This window comes from Lissotriton helveticus, chromosome 8 (genome assembly GCF_964261635.1).
Source record: "Lissotriton helveticus chromosome 8, aLisHel1.1, whole genome shotgun sequence".
Taxonomy (NCBI): domain Eukaryota; kingdom Metazoa; phylum Chordata; class Amphibia; order Caudata; family Salamandridae; genus Lissotriton; species Lissotriton helveticus.
The window spans coordinates 449519491-449538596 of NC_136069.1; the positions used below are offsets into that span (position 1 = coordinate 449519491).

Consider the following 19106-nt stretch of genomic DNA (forward strand, 5'->3'; position numbering starts at 1 on the left):
TGGACAGGGTAATCTCATTTTCATATTGTGACCCAAAGTACAGTCCCTGGGAAGGCAGAACTGAACATCAAGCCTCTATGCCCACGGTATTTAAGCCGTAGTGCAAAATCTGAATGTCAGTTCAATCACAACTTTGGGTTTTACAGAAATATCAATTTATTAGAGATTATTGTGTGTGCCCTATCAATGCATCTTCAAAGATGGGGGTAAAGAATGAGTTCAGGACGATGTCAATAATTCGGATGACTACCAATGGTGTTGTCTTTCACATTCCATGAAAACTGGGAATTTGAAAATTATTTTTTGAATATTGTGAACTTAAAAGGAGATTCAAAAGCAGATAGGAAATACTTCTTGGTTCTTATAGGTCAGAACATTTAGGGGTCCATAAGGATGGCGGGCGGACTTAGTCTGCCCGCCATCCCAGTGCAAAACGGGACCGCCCGCCATAGGAGCGGCGTTCCCGCCTTGACAATTATGATGCGCCTGCCACACTGGCGGGCGCATCCTGTATTTTTACCATTGCGGTGGGCGGTGCAGAAAGCGCCGCCCATCGCAATGGTAAAAATGCACGTTGTGCATTTCAAAGCACAACATGACAGGCACCGCGCAGTGCCTGCCATGTTGCACTTTGAAATGCGGGGGGGGTACCATAGGTACCGCAATGTGCACCCCCACCCCCCAGAGTCCGAGGGGGCCCGCAACGGGCCCCCGCAGGGAGTCTCCGCATGCCTATATATACACATATACTAAAATTACAAACAATTCTCATACAAAGTACTAAAATACATAACATTAATAATAAATCGATATTTTTAACAAATATATTTTTGTAAACGATATTTAACACTCCAATATTTTTGCAATCGATATTACTTACCTAACAATCGATATTCTTGACCAGGATATTTTTTCCATTGATATTTCTATCCCACAATATTTTACCTCGATATTTCTGTACATCGATATTTATACCTCGTTATTCTAGCTCTGTACCGGAAAAGATAAGTCTTTGGGAGGCAAATGATCAAAACCGGGCCAGACTGGCCCTAGCGGGCATGGGGTATTTGCTCGGTGAGTTGGAAGGGCAGGGGGCGATTTTGGACTAGTGATGCCGTTTTTGTTACTGTGGGTCGGTTTTGCAGCAGTGTTGTAATATCGGCCCCCTGTAACAAAAGCAGCAGCAGTGTGTCCCACCAGCACCCCCACACTCCCAGCCCCCGGGCCAGTCCAACTTAATTGCCAGTGCTGGTTTGCATTCCCAGTCCGGCCCTGATCAAAACAGTCTCTTGGTTCTTTAAAAGGTGATCATTTTTTGGTGGCATGGGAGATGGCATGAACTGCATTTGCTAGAATAGATTATGGCTAAACCGGAAAACCAGTGGAAAGCTCTCTCTCTCTGTATATATACATGTATGTATATATATATATATATATATATATATATATTACCTACTGGCGGTCGCCAGTAGGTAGTTATAGTTAGGATCGTTTTCCATAGGAAATCCGCAACATTCTATTGGGAATAACTTTTGCGCCGAATGAGGGATCTGCCTGTAATTTTCCTTAACTTTGCCTCGCTGCGCTCCGCTCCTTCCCTTAAAGTTTCGGGGGGATCCGTCAAGCGGGGGCCGAGATAAAAGGGGGACCCCAAAACGTGTTTTCCCCATGTTAATTTCCATAGGGCGGTTGGACTCACTTTTAGCCCGAACGGCAGAATGGATTTCCACCAAACTTGGCAAAATTGTAGGGACTGGTACCCCGATGTGCCTTTGCTATGTCTCAAGATATATGCTCCAGTGGTTTTTACGAAAATTAACGTTGAAAAAATATATATTGGGCTACATTGGGCTATATATATGTTAGAGCCCAAATGTAGCCCAATGTAGCCCAATGTAGCCCAATGTAGCCCAAAGATGGCCAGCAGAGACAAAAAAAACAAATGTAGCCCAAATATCAGCCAGATGTAGCCCAACTATAGCCCAATGACAGAATGTCCCAGAGTGTTCTAAAGAACAACTAGAGCGCTAACAGTCTTACTTATGACAAACGTTTGGCACACCTGAAGTCATCTTGATTGGAATAAAGTGTTAACACTTAAAACAGTTAATTTGCAAAGGAACAAAATGAGGGGGTTCATTTTGCCATAGAAATTATGATTAGTGCTGAAGAAAGAAAAATTAGGGCACATTTTGAGTGACTTCTCAAATCCTCTTATATTTCATTAAAAAAATTCTGATATGCAGTCTCCCAAGATGGCCACCAGAGACAAAAGAGCCCAAATGTAGCCCAAATATCAGCCAGATGTAGCCCAACTATAGCCCAATGACAGAATGTCTCAGAGTGTTCTAAAGAACAACTAGAACGCTAACAGTCTTACTTATGACAAAAGTATGGCACACCTGAAGTCATCTTGATTGGAATAAAGTGGTAATACTTAATACATTTAATTTGAAAAGGAACAAAATGAGGGGTTTCATTTTGCCATAGAAATTTGATATATATATATATATATATATATATTCACTGAAAAAACCATAGGTTACACACCAGTTATAGTTAGGAATTAGCATTTAAAAAACCTTTGAAATTCACTGAAAAAACCATAGGCTTCACACCAGTTATAGTTAGCTGGAAATTTTACTTGCATAAAACCATTGAAATTCCCACGTTATAGTTAGTTGGACTCACTATAACTTGCACGTCTGCAATGCACTGCTGATGACGTCACATATTACATCACTCATGCATATATTTAAATATTTAAACATTACTCGCTAATATATGTATTCACTAAGATACACTTAATAAGCCAGTTAACCAATCACATTTTGTTTTTTAAAACACTGTCATGAGTGATGTAATATGTGACGTCATCAGCAGTGCATTGCAGACGTGCAAGTTATAGTGAGTCCAACTAACTATAACGTGGGAATTTCAATGGTTTTATGCGAGTAAAATTTCCAGCTACCTATAACTGGTGTGAAACCTATGGTTTTTTCAGTGAATATATATATATATATATATATAATATATATATATATATATATATATATATATATATATATATATATATATATATATATATATATGTGTGTATTTGTATCATATATATACATACATCTCCCTCTGTGTTCGGCGTATTTCCCCTGATCAGCCTGATCGCCAGTGGTGCTCAAATTACAGCGCTCTGCCGTGTGCTGATTGTATAAAGTATTGCGTTTGCCTTACGCATTAGGGACTCCACCGCACTCCAGTGCAAGTAAAGAAAGTTTATTTTGCTTGTTCTTCGGCAAAGGCATTCATGTCAACACATTTCGGTACCTGTGTGTGCACTGAAACACATTGACATGACTGCCTTTGCCAAAGAGCAAGCAAAATAAACTGTATTTACTTGCACTGGAGTGACATTGAGTCCCTAATCCGTAGAGCAACCTTGATCCTTAATATATACATTCAAATACGCTGCTTGGGACCTTTTCTAGAGTTTGGTGAATGGGGTATTCCATCACAAACATGGTGGGTTTCCTGTTTGGTGTGTTGCAAGTGCATTATAGCATATGGTACTTGTAATACGGCAAACAAAATATCTGCCATGTTTGTGACAGAATATCCCACCAGCAAATGTCAAAATAAGGCCCTAAGGGCCAGATGTAGGTAATTCTATTTTACCGACTCATAAATACCGTATTTTACCGATTCGGTATTTATGAATCGGTAAAATAGAAGTACTGAGATGTAGGTAAATCCAGATGTGGATTTACCGAATCTTTAAAAGTCGGTATTTACCGATTCGGTAAATACCGACCGGTAATGCCCCATTCATTCCTATGGGCTTTGAAGCCCATAGGAATGAATGGGGCATTACCGGTCGGTATTTACCGAATCGGTAAATACCGAATTTGACAAGGGTGCAGGGGGTGTCACTTTGACACCCTCTAGCACCCCCAAAAAAGGTTCGGGGGCCATGTGGGTCCATGTGGCAGGCATACCTGCCCTAAGGGCAGGTCTGCCTGTCATATGGCGCAGGTGTGCATGCACACATGTGCATGCACACCTGAATCGGTATTTTACCATCAAATTGAATTTGATGGTAAAATACCGAATTTGTAGGGCTTGTGGGACTCCGAAGAGTCCCACCTACATCTCGATTTTACCGATTCTGTAAAAATACCGGTCGGTAAATTTACCGACCGGTATATTTACCGAATCGGTAAAATTACCGAAATGGCCTGTTTCCTGTCCCCTACATCTCAAAAGCCAAATACCGGTCGGTAACGGCCGAATTCGGCCGTTACCGACCGGTATTTGGCTACCTACATCTGGCCCTAAGTATCTTTTCGTCTGGCTGGCATTGAGCCTGGCTGCACCTGGCATTTTGTAAGCAGTCTGGATCTTTGCTTAGAGAGAGTTGATAAGAGTTGGAGAAGTTGTTCATGAAAGTATTTTTTTATTCCTTTGCTTCAGAGCATATCAAGACCCTCACTTTACAAGCCTGATGAAAATATATGAGCATTTGCAGACGCCCTTAGACTTCTGGCATATGAGATATATCTCCTTAGAAAACTCCAATGACAGCTGAATAAAAATAAATTATGCACTTGAGCTATTACACATCAGTCTCCTACAGTCCAGGCAAGATCCTCTCATTAAAGATTAAACTTGTGTCTTTGAATATCGTCCAATAATTAGGTTGGACAGGGTAATCTCATTTTCATATTGTGACCCAAAGTACAGTCCCTGGGAAGGCAGAACTGAACATCAAGCCTCTAGGCCCACGGTATTTAAGCCGTAGTGCAAAATCTGAATGTCAGTTCAATCACAACTTTGGGTTTTACAGAAATATCAATTTATTTGAGATTATTGTGTGTGCCCTATCAATGCATCTTCAAAGATGGGGGTAAAGAATGAGTTCAGGACGATGTCAATAATTCGGATGACTACCAATGGTGTTGTCTTTCACATTCCATGAAAACTGGGAATTTGAAAATTATTTTTTCAATATTGTGAACTTAAAAGGAGATTCAAAAGCAGATAGGAAATACTTCTTGGTTCTTATAGGTCAGAACATTTAGGGGTCCATAAGGATGGCGGGCGGACTTAGTCCGCCCGCCATCCCAGTGCAAAACGGGACCGCCCGCCATAGGAGCGGCGTTCCCGCCTTGACAATTATGATGCGCCTGCCACACTGGCGGGCGCATCCTGTATTTTTACCATTGCGGTGGGCGGTGCAGAAAGCGCCGCCCATCGCAATGGTAAAAATGCACGTTGTGCATTTCAAAGCACAACATGACAGGCACCGCGCAGTGCCTGCCATGTTGCACTTTGAAATGCGGGGGGGGTACCATAGGTACCGCAATGTGCACCCCCACCCCCCAGAGTCCGAGGGGGCCCGCAACGGGCCCCCGCAGGGAGTCTCCGCATGCCTTTACATGGCGGTTGCCGCCACGGAAAGGCATGTCTGCAGGCCCATCCTAATATGGCTGGTGGTGTCTATTAGACACCGCCACCATATTAAACATTTTCCACCCCGGCCGCAAGGCGACCGGGGCAGAAAAGCGGCGGACGGTGTTTACGTTCGCAGCGGTCCTCCCCGCCATAGTAATATGGCGGGGGAAATGGGTGGAGGGCGGGCATTAATGTCGGGCGGATCGCCACCATGGCGGTGGCGATCCGCCCGACATCGTAATGGACCCCTTAGTTAGGATTTGTTTATGAGAGGATGTAGTCTTAGGGCTAGAGTGGTCTACATCGGACTGGGGAACCGGGTTCGAGTCTCAGTAACGATGTTCAACATCCTGTGATTCTGGGCAAATCACTTAATCTCCCCGTGCCTAACAAAAATGAATGTGCTCATCTGTAACGAAACTGGTGCTCATGTAAAGCGCTCTGATACTCGATGTCTCGGGTCCAGTACGCGCTATATAAAACTCTTTTAAAAAAAAGTCAAGAACTGTCTGTGCTATTACGAACAATCAATGTGTTTGAAATCATGTGACTATGCTAAACTGACGCAGCATCATGCTGCAGACAAAATATAAGTAGGTTAGGCTTTTTTCACAATATTACTGTAATTAAAATAGAAAGCAAAAAGGTAAATCATTTCACAAAATGAGGAAAGGAAATGCCCTTCAGGAAGCCAGCACAATGAGTCTTATAAGACTGTCCCTTCTGAAGTAAGGTAACCTATGAGTTGCTTTATAGAGCCAGAAGGGGGCACAGATCTACTGCAAAGAGGCCATACATTAGGCAATATGAAATATGCATAATATAGGCAACAGCAACATAATGGAAATGCCATAGGATAGTTCACAATCATCGGTTCAACAAACTGCTAGGGAAGTCTAAGTTATTTCACCTCCTTTGACCCTTGATGACTTCTTATGGTTGATCACTTGTCCATCCATCGCCCTTCAACAGCCGCCGGTTTGCTGCTGATGGGCCATGGAAAGGATAAGCCGCTCACCGTTGGATTATCCCTGCCACGAGGATTGCTTTTGGGCGCCTGTTCCCTTGCCTGCTCCCTGAGGCTGTCGCTGCTGGTGTGAGCGGCTCCGCAGTCGGCGGAGAGCTAACTCGCTCCCAGCAAGCTGCAGTACAGGTTGAGGACTATTGGCGTGTACTTAGCCTTGAAGCCTACCGGGGGACTGCGAGGACCAGCATTCTCCACTCAGCACAGCTGGTGCCTCTTCCCCCGGCGGCCACGCCCCCTGCTTTAACGTACCTTATTGGCGTAAGCACCACCGCGACGCGGGACGCGCGCGGGACGGAGCTCGGGGCGAAGACCGGGCAAAGAGCGGGCCGTTTGAGGCCGTTCGAGACCGGTGGAGACTGGACTGGGCTATTCCCCTTGGCCCCTACTTGCTATTGCTATTGTAAAACCACCTCTCTGAGGCGCACGCAGAACTCAAGGTGCTATGGCTTCGCGTGAGTACAGAAGTAGGGCAGCTAAAGGGAAGCTGCAGAATGGGACACTGGATGATTTTATCACTAGGACTAACACCGCCATAGACATGGAGATTAATAAAATGCAGCATAGGGTCTCCATTGAACTCGATGCAGCTAGAAGGATATCCCAGGAGCTGGTTATGGCCAAAAAGTCTTCTTTAGGTCATTTTGGTCATGCCAAAACACCTGAACGCCCAATAGGCTCAGTCCCTATCTTGACGCAGGCAGATATCCATCAGCCAGCAGTTACATCTCCTCATGCTTCAGTATCGATGGTGGGGTCTCCACGTTCATCCCCCCCCAACCATAATCCATCATTGGGTGGGGTGATTAGGGCTGAGGTGGCCTCCCCGGAGATGGTACCTTCTGTTCAGTGTGAGGCAACGAGCGGGAGGATTTCCCCTACCCCCCATAAGGGCGCTATCCACAAGCGAAAGCGTAATAACACCTCCGCCTATTCTAGGAAAAAGGCTAAGGTTGCAAAGGCTCAGCTTTCCACAAGGACCAAGCCCAATGTTATTTGGGACGGCCGCTTCCCTCCCCAGCTACCCTTTTATCCAATACCTCAAGTATCCCACGCTCCCCTTTCTATGAGAAATAACGGCCCCTCTGCGTTGGAACTTAGCCTAGAAAAATCGGCGGGAGAATATTACAATCTTGCAATAGAGAATGAGAATGATGGGGTTCCACTCTGCACGATACAAGAGAAAGACGTGGAATTTCTAACGATTGTTTGGGAAACCTTAAAAAAACTCCTAACCCCCTTGGAAGTTAGACTCTCACGAATAGAAAACCAGCTGCTTGAGACTGAAAAAAGCATTCTAACTTTAGCTACCCTGACGTTACCTGAAAATAAACAGACTAGCACGCTAGCCGCTACTCTCACTCCACCAGTACCTGCTGTTATCCCATCAGCAGCTCCAGTGATTAGACCCATTCCGAAACCCCGTCATAAGGCCACTATAAGCACTTCCGTTAATAGAGCAGCGGAGGGTGCTAATCAGCTGCCGGCTCAATCTGCTCCAGCCCCGAAAGCTAGGGCAGTCCCGAGGGTCAGGGATCATAATACTCATCAACCCTTTCCACAGGGTACAAACTCCAACAAAAATCATTATAGGGGCTATGTTGTTCCAGGAAACATGGGCCAGGGAAAAACAGTGCCGCACAGGGTACGCTTCTTTCAACATTCCGGCCAAATGGGGTGGGAAGGGACGACCTTCTGGTGGTTTGTTGATTTGGGTAGGTTCCCACCTTGGATGCAGGGCGAAAAATATTGAAACCAACTCAGCGGACTTCCAGTGCGTTGTCTTGGAGTGGGCACCTGGTGTGAGTGTGGCTTTAATAAATGTATATTCAAGACCGGTTGGGATAACAGGTACTTCGGGGACAATTGAGGACCTAGTTTTGTTCCTCGATTCTGCCACCCTCTGCCATCCATTTATAGTTGGGGGTGACTTCAATACTCAGTACGAGCCCCTTCCAGATTTTCTAAAAGGGGTAACTAATGAAGAAGATGACCTCTGGGAGATACCTACCTTGTCGGGATCTCCTGTAAAGTCATGGTCACCTCTAGTCACCCAAATAACATCTTTTACTTTATCCCACTCACTGAGGGCCTGTAATGGGCGGTTTAAGGGAGATATCCCACCCAAGCCCACCTTTAACAGAGCAGGTCAGGAGTCCAGGATAGATTATATCCTGGTCTCAACAAAGGACTGGGTTAAAGTGAGGGACTTTGGGATAGTTAACAGGACTGATAGTGACCACAATGTATTATCATTGAGGTTGGTGGTCCAGGGAATGCCGACCAATACCAAAGAAGAAAACTCAGCATTTCCTGCTGGGCTAGTCGCAACTACCAACAGACGTAGAATTAAATGGCTAAAACTCCTGGAGAATCCCAATGACATCCAGAGGCTTTACGCTACTGTGGTGCCTGCCCTTGAAAAAGTTGTGGACCTCATCCCTCAGTTATCCACCCCTGCTGATTTTACTGCGTTAGGGGACATCCACTCTGAGCTCTGCTCTAACTTAGCAGAGGTATTGAACCCTGTGGCTAGGACGAAAAAGGCCAAGGGGAGAAGAGCCTCATGGTTCAATGCTTCCTGCAGGAGAGCAAAGGCCGATCTTTTGGAGTCCCTTAAAATTCGGGAAACCCCCAGTATAATCAGGGAAAGCGGGGGGTATACAAGTCTCTCCTTCGCAATGCCAAAATGGAATGGGATCATGAGAACTGGTCTCAAATGACGACTGCCCTCGCATTACAAGATGGCCGAAAATTTTGGCAGATTGTCAAGCATGGCTCGGCTGAACCCATTGCGGCAGTAGACACAAATATTGCATCTGCTGTGTGGGAGGACCACTTCAAAACCCTGTATAACATGGTAGATCTGGACCAACTGGGGAACACAACCGAAGTAGCAAAGGTACAACCCACTGAAAGTATATCCCCTATGGATGGGTTTACTCTGGAGGAGCTCACTAAGGCAATTATGGGCCTTGCTGCTGAAAAAGCCCCAGGCTTAGATAAGCTCCCTGGTGATCTCTTCAGGCATGAAGTTAAGATCTGGGCCCCGTACCTTAGGGTGTTGTTCAATGCGATTCTGAATGGCATGACGATCCCCCCAACTTGGCTGGGGGCAGAGATAGTGCCCATCTTTAAGAGGGGCTCGCCTCTGCTCCCAGCCAATTATAGGCCAATAAGTCTGATAGACGTTTCCCAGAAGCTTTTTACTAGGCTAATTTTGGACCGTCTGTCGGATTGGATGTCGGAAAATGACATTTTGAGCCCATATCAAGCGGGGTTCAGAAGGAAGGTCACTACAATAGACCAGGTCTTTCGGCTGGCCCTTATTTTTTGGAAAACGGTACAGTTGGAGGGTGGCAGCCTCTATACTGTATTCGTGGACCTAAGGGCGGCCTTCGACCTGGTTCCCCGCAGAAAACTCTGGGAGGTGTTGGCCAAATTGGGGGTCCCTAGGGGCTTGTTGGAGATGATTATTCGTCTCCACACTGCCAATTTTGCGCAGGTAAGGTGTGGCAAGGAGGGGGCCTTATCGAACAGGTTCCCCGTTGACAGGGGGGTAAGGCAGGGTTGTGTGCTTGCACCGACCCTGTTCTGCCTCTACATCAACAGGGTAATCTCCCACCTGAATGGGGTCGATGACTCTGATGCTCCCAAGCTGGCAGGCAGCAGGGTGCCGGCGATTATGTTCGCTGACGACACCCTGCTGCTTTCAAAGTCTCCGATGGGGATCCAGCGTGTTCTTAACGGCTTTGTGGACTTTTGTGGGGAACATGGTTTAGAAATTAACACTCTAAAGACCAAATTTATGGTCTTTAATCCACCACCAAAATTCCGTTCTAGCCCCCACATTGGCCCAAGCAGACTCGAACGAGTGCGAACCTTCGAGTACCTTGGAGTCACGATAAATGAGAAAATGTCCTGGTGCCCACACCAAGAGAAAGCATTACTTAAATTGGTACAGTACTCGGGCGGGATTATAAAGCTAGTGGGTAAAAATAGGTCATCCATCCAACCCGTTGGCCCACCCCTTCAGATCTACAGGGCACAGGCAAGGGGGGCTGCAATGTATGGTAGTGAGCTCTGGGGCCGTGCAGTTTCTTCAAACCTGGTGAAAGAGGAGAACAAGTTCATCAGGCGGCTGGTAGCACTTCCCCCCAGCACGCCTCTTGTGCCATTAAGGTTAGATTTGGGGATGAGACCACTTGATGAAGATCTGGCATTGCGACCCTTGGTTTACTGGCGTAGGGTGTGGGCGGTCCCTGAACTGATTAGTTATAGGCAGGGGCTCCAGGAGGTGCTTGCCTTGCCTAATGCAGGGGAAATCAAATGGCTTAGATTCATCAAAACTGAGCTGGACGGTCTAGGCCTATTGACCCTCTGGACTGACCCATCATCCACTTGTCCATTAATTTCTAAAAAGAGGCTGGCAAAGGTTTACCAGGACAGTCGATCAAACCATGGGACCCTCACGGAGTGTTTCTTACGGATTAAGGACACCTATAGTTTCGAACCAGCTTTGGACAAATTATACCCTGTCTCACTCAGGAAACTCTATTTGCAATAGAGGCGCCCGTCTCTCTCGATTCGAGCACTTACCAGCAAGTGGAGCGAATCCGCCGTTAGCTTATGCCCGGCTTGCAGAGTAGCCAACGAATCTGAACTGCACATAATTTTTTTCTGCCCGGCCTACGGCGTGATTCGTAAGAAATGGATTGTTCCTGTATGTAGGAATTTGGGGTTTGCTGAGTGTCTTGTTGCATTCAGAGTGCTCAAAACTGACCTGTCGGACCACATTGTTTTTGCCGTGGCTAAATACCTAGGGGCAGATTTATGTTGGGAATGCGCCACGTTTGCGTCACGCAACTGCGGCGTAAACGTGGCGCATCCCTATGACTCATTTACAACGTGACGCATCTAGGCAGATGCGTCACGTTGTAAAGCCCTGCGCCACTTGTGGGCGTTCCGGCGCAGGTTGGGCGTTCCGGGGCAGGTGCGCCTCGCAAAAGTGGCTGAGTGAAATCTATAAGATTTCACTCAGTCACTTTCAGGCCAATGCTGCGTCAAAACCCTGCGCCTGCTTGAAGCAGGCGTAGGTCTTGACGCAGCATTGTACAGATGGGGCACCCCCGAGCCTTGCTGGAGCTGCATCGCGCTTGCGACGCAACTCCAGCAATGCGCCGCTTTTACGGCACAGATGCGTCACGCATCTGTGCCATTTTTGCCCATGGTGCGCCGCATTGTAAATGCGGCGCACCATGGGTGGCGGAGCAGCGGCGCAAAATAACTGCCGCATCCCTGGGGATGCGCCAGTTATCATAAATCTGCCCCTTAGGTTCTATGTCGTCTCTGAGAAGACAGTGCCTCAATGCTGGTTTTTAAATTTTATACCAGTAAATCTGTGAAATCCTGTACTTATGAAATACTCTTATGACACCGTGGATGTTCAAATGTTTTAATGTTTTAATAATTATAATTGAAATGTTTTTTAACATCTTTTATGGTGAGAAATTACCGAAATAAAGATTTATGAAATGAAATGATAAGGAATAGAAACTACAAAACATGCTGACTTGCTGTTCATGTCACAGCCCTAATGCCTCTTAGATCAGACACAGATAATAGAGAGTAAGGGCTAACAAAGAACTAGTCAGGTGTATCTGGTGCTACCCATTGTTAATTCCAATTGATAGACTTGATGACGATTTGTTACAAGCATTGACACTAGACATCTTCAGGATAGCCTCAGGATATTTTTAACATCTTCCTACTATCGATGAGACTTAACACTGAGAAGGCAGAGGGGTGATATTTGGCTCTAGTTGAAGTATTTACCTTAATGTCAGAACTGAAGTTGTTGATTTTGTTGCAGCCAGCATTCTCAAGGTGGTAGTTGGCCCATCGCAGGAGCAGTTCTTCAGGCGACAACTTCATCAGATCTTCAAGACTCTCTCCATCTCTCAGTAGGGCTATTAAGGCTGCAATAGAAGAATAGCGAACACCATAAAACTCAATATTTCACTGTAGCATTTTTCTTTAAGAACTAGCTGAATCATACAAGTGTCTGTTAGTGTAACACGTGGGTAAGAAAGGTGAGTTGAAAGGTGGTTGGGTGGTTTGAAAGAGTGTTTACATAGTAGCCCATCGATTATCTTTATTACATCACGTTTCCTGGTCTTTGCATACCTGGTCATAAACGTAAGAGCAATACAATCCTGTACTGTTACTGTGACTGTTACTATTGTTTTTTTATTGTCGGCCTTGCTTGTTTCTTTCACCCTGATCATTTGTCAAACTCTCTGATGCTCTCTAGGGTCATGTTTGAGCTATATAAAACTTTAAATAAAAAAATAACTAAAAAAAAATTCACACTATAGGAGAAAAAAATATAAAATCCAGAGCACAGTCAAATCTTCACATTGCCTCTCAACCCTATAACACACAAATCACCAGTCTCAATGCATTCTGTCTAGAGAGAAAGACACCAACAAATGACAAATAATCGTCAATTGATTGTCTACATTACGATAGCATTTGACATTTATTGTGAAATACTTAAATACACCTTCTGGTCAAGGCTGTAGCCGGGGGAATGCTGTAGGCGGACAGTCTATGTTGACTTTTGCCCTTCTAAGCTTTCTTGTAAACAAGTAAGGCGGGAAGGCGACATGGCACCTACTAAATTAAGTGTTCATCCCATTAAAAACATATTTCTCCTTGGACTAAAGCATGCAAACAAAAGTACAGGACCTTCTCTGCACTATAAAATGAACTTTTCCAAGGCAGAAAAGTACCCTTCCTATGTAGCATGCAAGGGCCTGAACAAAGTAACAAAGAGAATGACTGGAAAATGTGATATTTGCATCAGTCAACGTATATACATGCTTTTGCCAGATGCCCCTTTTTCAGTGAGTGTATCCCTTCTTTGAACAAAAATATTATTCACAACATCTTTTTCATTTCCTTTCTAAAGAATCTCAAATTCCAGACCTGTTTATCTCTGTCACCACTGGTTCTCTTTTCCATGCGAACCCTCAGGGCCCTTTACCTTCCTTGCATATCTCCTACTTTCTTCCCTATGCGCAAAAAGTGGTTTGAAGTAGCCTTAGACTGATATAAGCTCTATGCAGGCAAATTAGATTAACATTGAGAACCTGAACCGAGACACTAACATTGGGATTCTGACATTTGGACAGAGAGACCAAGAGGCAGTCCGTGGACACTGAAATAGACATACAAAATGGTCACATGGCCACATGGGATACTGAAGCAATGGAACTGACAGCTTGACATGGACTCACTGGAGTACTCTCATGAATTTGCAAGCACTGAGTCAATGACATAGAGACACTGACACCAATACACTGGACTGGACCTAATTACAGAGGGAAACTCGAAGAGTTAAATTGGTAAAAGTGCACTGACACAGCCACATTGACAATGCGAACACGTGGCCATAGGAGAAATGAAGCACGGGTGTAGCGATACTGGGCCTGATGTAGGTAGCCCAATACCGGTCGGTAACCGCCGAAATTACCGAATTTTGGCCGTTACCGACCGGTATTAGGCATTTGAGATGTAGGGGCCTGATTTAAGGATTGGGTAATTTACCGAATCGGTAATTTAAGGAATCGGTAAATTACCGAATCCTTAATGTAGGAAGCACTCAAGTGAGTGCTTTTCACATTTAAGGATTCTTTATTTACCACCAACTACAAGTTGGTGGTAAATAACGAAAACCGTTAAAAAAGCAATTTTGTGCTTTTTTAACAGTGCCATGTGGCAGACATACATGCCTTTAGGGCATGTATGTGTGCCACATGTGCACCCATGCACTATTCAGGGGTGCAACAGGGTGTCAATGTGACGCCCTGCCACCCTTGTAAGTCTTCCCCTCTAACCGATTTGGTATTTACCGAATCGGTAATTCCCATTCATTCCTATGGGCCTCCAGGCCCATAGGAATGAATGGGGAATACAGATTCGGTAAATACCGAATCGGTATTTACCGAATTTTACAGATTCGGTAACAATTACAGAATGAATACCTACATAGCATTTACCGATTCTAAAATACCGAATCAGTAAAATTCGGTATTTTGGAATCGGTAAATAGTATTTACCGACATATGGCCCACTGACTCTGACATAGGAGTAGTGACATAGGGGCACTAACACTGTGACACTAACGCTGATGAAATGAACCTGGCACACTAATTTACGAGCATACACAAGGAAACACTGAGATGAGGAGACTGATATGATGACACCTGCATGGGACGACTGGCACAAGGAGAGTGGCAATGTGACATTGGTGCACTGCCACAGGAGAAGTGACTGCTAAGGGGACACTGACAATGTCACAGAGTGCCTGGCACTGGGGCTGGCTATGAGACACAGACTGGGGACATTAACTTGGTGACTTGCACACAGGGCACAATCACAGGGACACTGCCAGTGTGACAGCGACACAGGGGCACTGACACTGGAATGGTGGCACAGGCATGCTCATAGTCACAGAGAAAAATGGCATTAGGACACTGTCATGTGCACACTGACACTGGATGTAATGTAAGTAAAGGGACACAGGTGAACAATGGCCCAACATTTTCCAAAGTGGCAGCCAGTGATAATGAGAGGCTTGACTGAGATACAGACGTAGGGACTTTGGAAGCCAGTAGTCACGGACACTAGAAGGACATAGGCATGTAGGAGTGGACTCAGTGCAAACAAAGATGGCCCCAGATATATACTACAATCCTTTAACAGCCATCAGCATCAAAATCAGTACCAGGTATTGCCCTTTACAAATGCAGCAGTTTTACTTGAGGAAGTGAATGATGGATTAACCAGTTGTGCAAAGTTCTGAAGGCGTGCAGATATATAGGTTTCAAATCCTCCGTTCACAGCCTGATTCTACCTCAACCCTATTACATGTGGTTATATCCCTCTTAATTTCAGTGCCATCTTAAGACAGAGAAAAATGTGCAAATATCTTTTTCTCAAATCCTGCATGAACAGTCTGGCTATGTTTCACCGCTATTAAATATGATCATATCTCACTTGACTTCATGCCATCTTTGGACAGATAAACATGATATAGGACATGAGCTTTGGGTATTGAAGCTCAGACAGTGCTCATCTATTAACAGAAGGACAGTATAGGTTGAGCATGCAGCACATATCTTGCCTTTGTGTAGGAAATAGAGCAACCTCCTAATTTCAATGTTATTCACCAAGCATTGGCAACGTACCCTCGGCTTTGGGGTCAACTTCAACAAACCCAACAAGCAGTGGTTTGCTGGCCAATGCTCATGGTGAGAAAAGGGACGTCTCAGAATCCAAAGTATTGACTAAAACATCGCCTGACTGAGGATGACATGGGGCAAATAAGCAACTCGGTCCCCTGCCTCATTGAAATGTATAGAGATACTGCATATTTTCTTAAATAACACGAACTAATGATGACCGCATCTGTAAAGTACATGTTAACACTGAAGTATCTTTTAGCACTATTAACATGGAAAAGATCTTTAATGTTATCCATTTCGGTGGTACTGTTTTATAAAGCTCAGGAGGATGAACATCTCCGAGATTGTACTTGGATTTACACCTGTCAGTATGTGGTCAAACACAAATCCCTGCACTTTAGTATTGTCCATAGAAATGAGGACATTTGCAACATGACAAGATTTTGAAAACTATTTTACCAAGTTTGGGTGGAAACATTTTTACGTTTGCCAATCACACAGAAAAATCTGCAACATTCTGATTAAATAGTCGGGTAACTAAAATGCACCCCATCTTCAATCAAACACGTTTGTTTGCTCGCAAAATCCTGTTTTATCAGACAAAACCTGGCCTAAGCCAGGCCTCATAGTTTTTCAATAATCTCTCATTAAATATAAAGTTTAATAAAATGCCCCACCCTGCCCATCTTAATCACAGATTGAAGTACGTAACTTCATCAAATTGTTGCACAGAATCTATAAATACACATAGCAGCCCACATATCAACATGGCCTACCTATATTGACAGTAAATACAAGACCTAGGGCCCCATTAGGATGGCGGGTGGATCGCCCCTGCCGGGCCGGCGGTAGTCACCGCCGGCCCGGCGGGGGCGATCCGCCTGCCATCATTGCAGAAATGACCCCCCTGCCATATTACAATGGCTGGGGGGTCCGCGGCAGACCGAAAGACCGCCTGCCGCTTTTCAGCCTGGTCGACATGTTGACCGGGCAGAAAGGGATCAATATGGTGGCGGTGTCTGAAAGACACTGCCAGCCATATTACAATGTGCCTTTGGAAATGCCTTGCCGCCACAGAAAGGCATGGGGAGTCTGCTTGGGGGGCCGGTTGAGGGCCCCCAGGGACTCCGGGGGGTGGGGGGTGCTCATGGGGGGTACCTATGGTACCCCCCCTGCATTTCAATGTACAACGTGGCAGGCACCGCACTCTGCCTGTCACGTTGTGCATTGAAAAGCACACCATGCATTTTTGGCATTGCGGCGGGCGGTGCTTTCAGCACCGCCCGCCGAATGTTGAAAATGCGGGATGCGACCCCCCGAGTGGCGGGCACATCCTAATGGGATGTACGGGACCGCTGCACCCTTAGCGGGCGGTCCCATTTCCCACAGGTATGCCGCCATACTAATGTGCCCCCAAGTGTTATCTATGGTGGTGCAACCTCTCTGTAATTTATGTATGATGCAAATCAAATATTGGCTTCAGTTACTTTTTCATGAGATGACTAAACAAGAGTTTAACAACAAACTTCCCATTAGGGTACAAGAAACCAATTCAACTATAATTTACATTTTCTTTGTTTAGGAAATAAGAGGATTGCCTCACCACAGTGAGAATATGTTTTGTAACAGCAATTGATGTAAATACTAGCATTGGGTGCCTCAGCATAATGCTTTGGGGAAATCATCTCTCTTCTCTGTCTTTTGGAAATCTAACACTATACAATGTAATTGGAGAAACATGTGCCTCAAAAACAAGTATAATCAATGATAATTTAACTGGCAGGGCCAAACTTAGAAAATTAAGCAGATCGAACTGGGAATTTTCCCTTTTTATTTTGGCTACCACATTTTATTGATTTTAGGCAATTTCAACATACAGAAAAACAAATCCACACCACTTTGCATTAGGTACACAATCGTTGTAGATAAAATATTAAGATCCCACATCTAGACCAGGATATGCCCAACACTTGCCCCAGATTTTCTCATGCTTCCAAGGGCATCCCCGCGCATCATAGATCGGTTGTTCCTGGTGAGCACACAAGTCCACACTCCTCTCCCACACCATCATGAAGGGGGATCTGGCAATTTCCAGTTGCAGGCAATGTTTCGTTTGGCCACTAAGGTAGCTACCCTGATAAAGGACTTCTCTATCCTCAGCCCCCCAACCTCATCCATTAGACGCAGCAGAGTACTTCTGGGGATAAGGTCAATGTGGCAGCCGAGGGCCATAGAGAGCTCATGCTCAACTTTTGCCCGGAATGGGATCAGTGCCGGACAGCTCAAAACCTTGTGGAAAAAGTCAGATTCAACTGGGACACATCAATCACAGCAGGCATAAGGGGGTCTGCCTGCTAGTTTTAGTCTCTGGGGGGCTCAAATAATTCATATGTAGATCGTTAAGCTAAACCATGCTGAGGCGCGAAGAGATATCCAATTCTCTAGGAGCCAGACAGGCCTCCCGTCACTCATGATAGTCCAGCTCCCCCACCCATGCCTCCCACCTCTGCCGTAAGACAGAGAAATTATCTGGAGCACTGACAGTTATTGAGCGGTAGATCCTAGAAATAGCATCCTTGCTCAGCCTCCCCAATAAAAGCTTGGCTTCGAGGGGGTTGAAGTCCAAGATCTGGCTTTCTGCGGTGATATGGTCTGATAGGGCATGGCGTAGCTGAAGATAGCGGTAGAATTGTGTATGGAAAAGTTGGTAATGTTCCTGCAGGCCTTGGAACCACCACACAGAACGTCTTCTAGATGAGTAATTTCTATCCTGACGCATGATGTAAAGCCTCGGAGGCCCGCCACCTGGTGCAACCACGTTCTGCACCTGAGTAGCGGTGGTAGTCTATAAGAGGCCAAAGAGTTCACAGAAGAAAGGCCCAAAGCTCAGTTGTCTCAGCACAGCTTCCAAAAAGGTCCATGCAACGGTATCAAAGGCCTTCTCAAAAATCAATTAGAAGCAAATCCAGGGGGGTGCCAAGTTGAAGTGGAAGGTAGGTCAAGTTGTACTCTGTATACAACAGCGGGTACTCCTGTTTGGCATGAACCCACATTGATCTGGATGGATTAAATGGGGCAGTGCTTCACTCATGCTAAATCCTTCACAAACATATTGACGTCCACGTTGATGAGGGAGATAGGCCTATACAAGATTGCAGGTTGGCCTGCCTTGGGTATTAGAATGGTGGCTATGCTGAGTTCCAAGGAAAATGATCCATGTTCCGCCGCCTCAGTGTAGAGTGCTAAAAGGTGAGGAAACAGAAGGGACCAATAACGTTTAAGAAATTCGATAGGAAAACAGTCTGGCCCGGGGGCCTTATCTAGGTCTAGCCCTGATATGGCTTCACTAATTTCCTCAATCGAGATCAGGAGGTCAAGGTTCG

At 45.4% G+C, this 19106-nt stretch overlaps 1 protein-coding gene across 1 annotated transcript in view; it reads right to left on the minus strand.

Moving 5' to 3' along the window:
* Positions 1-19106, minus strand: part of LCP1 (lymphocyte cytosolic protein 1) — a 194896-nt gene that overhangs the window by 68165 nt on the left and 107625 nt on the right. The window contains exon 8 of the mRNA XM_078657320.1: positions 12308-12450. Within this exon, the coding sequence (XP_078513446.1) occupies positions 12308-12450 (143 nt within the window). The remainder of the gene's footprint in view (positions 1-12307; positions 12451-19106) is intronic.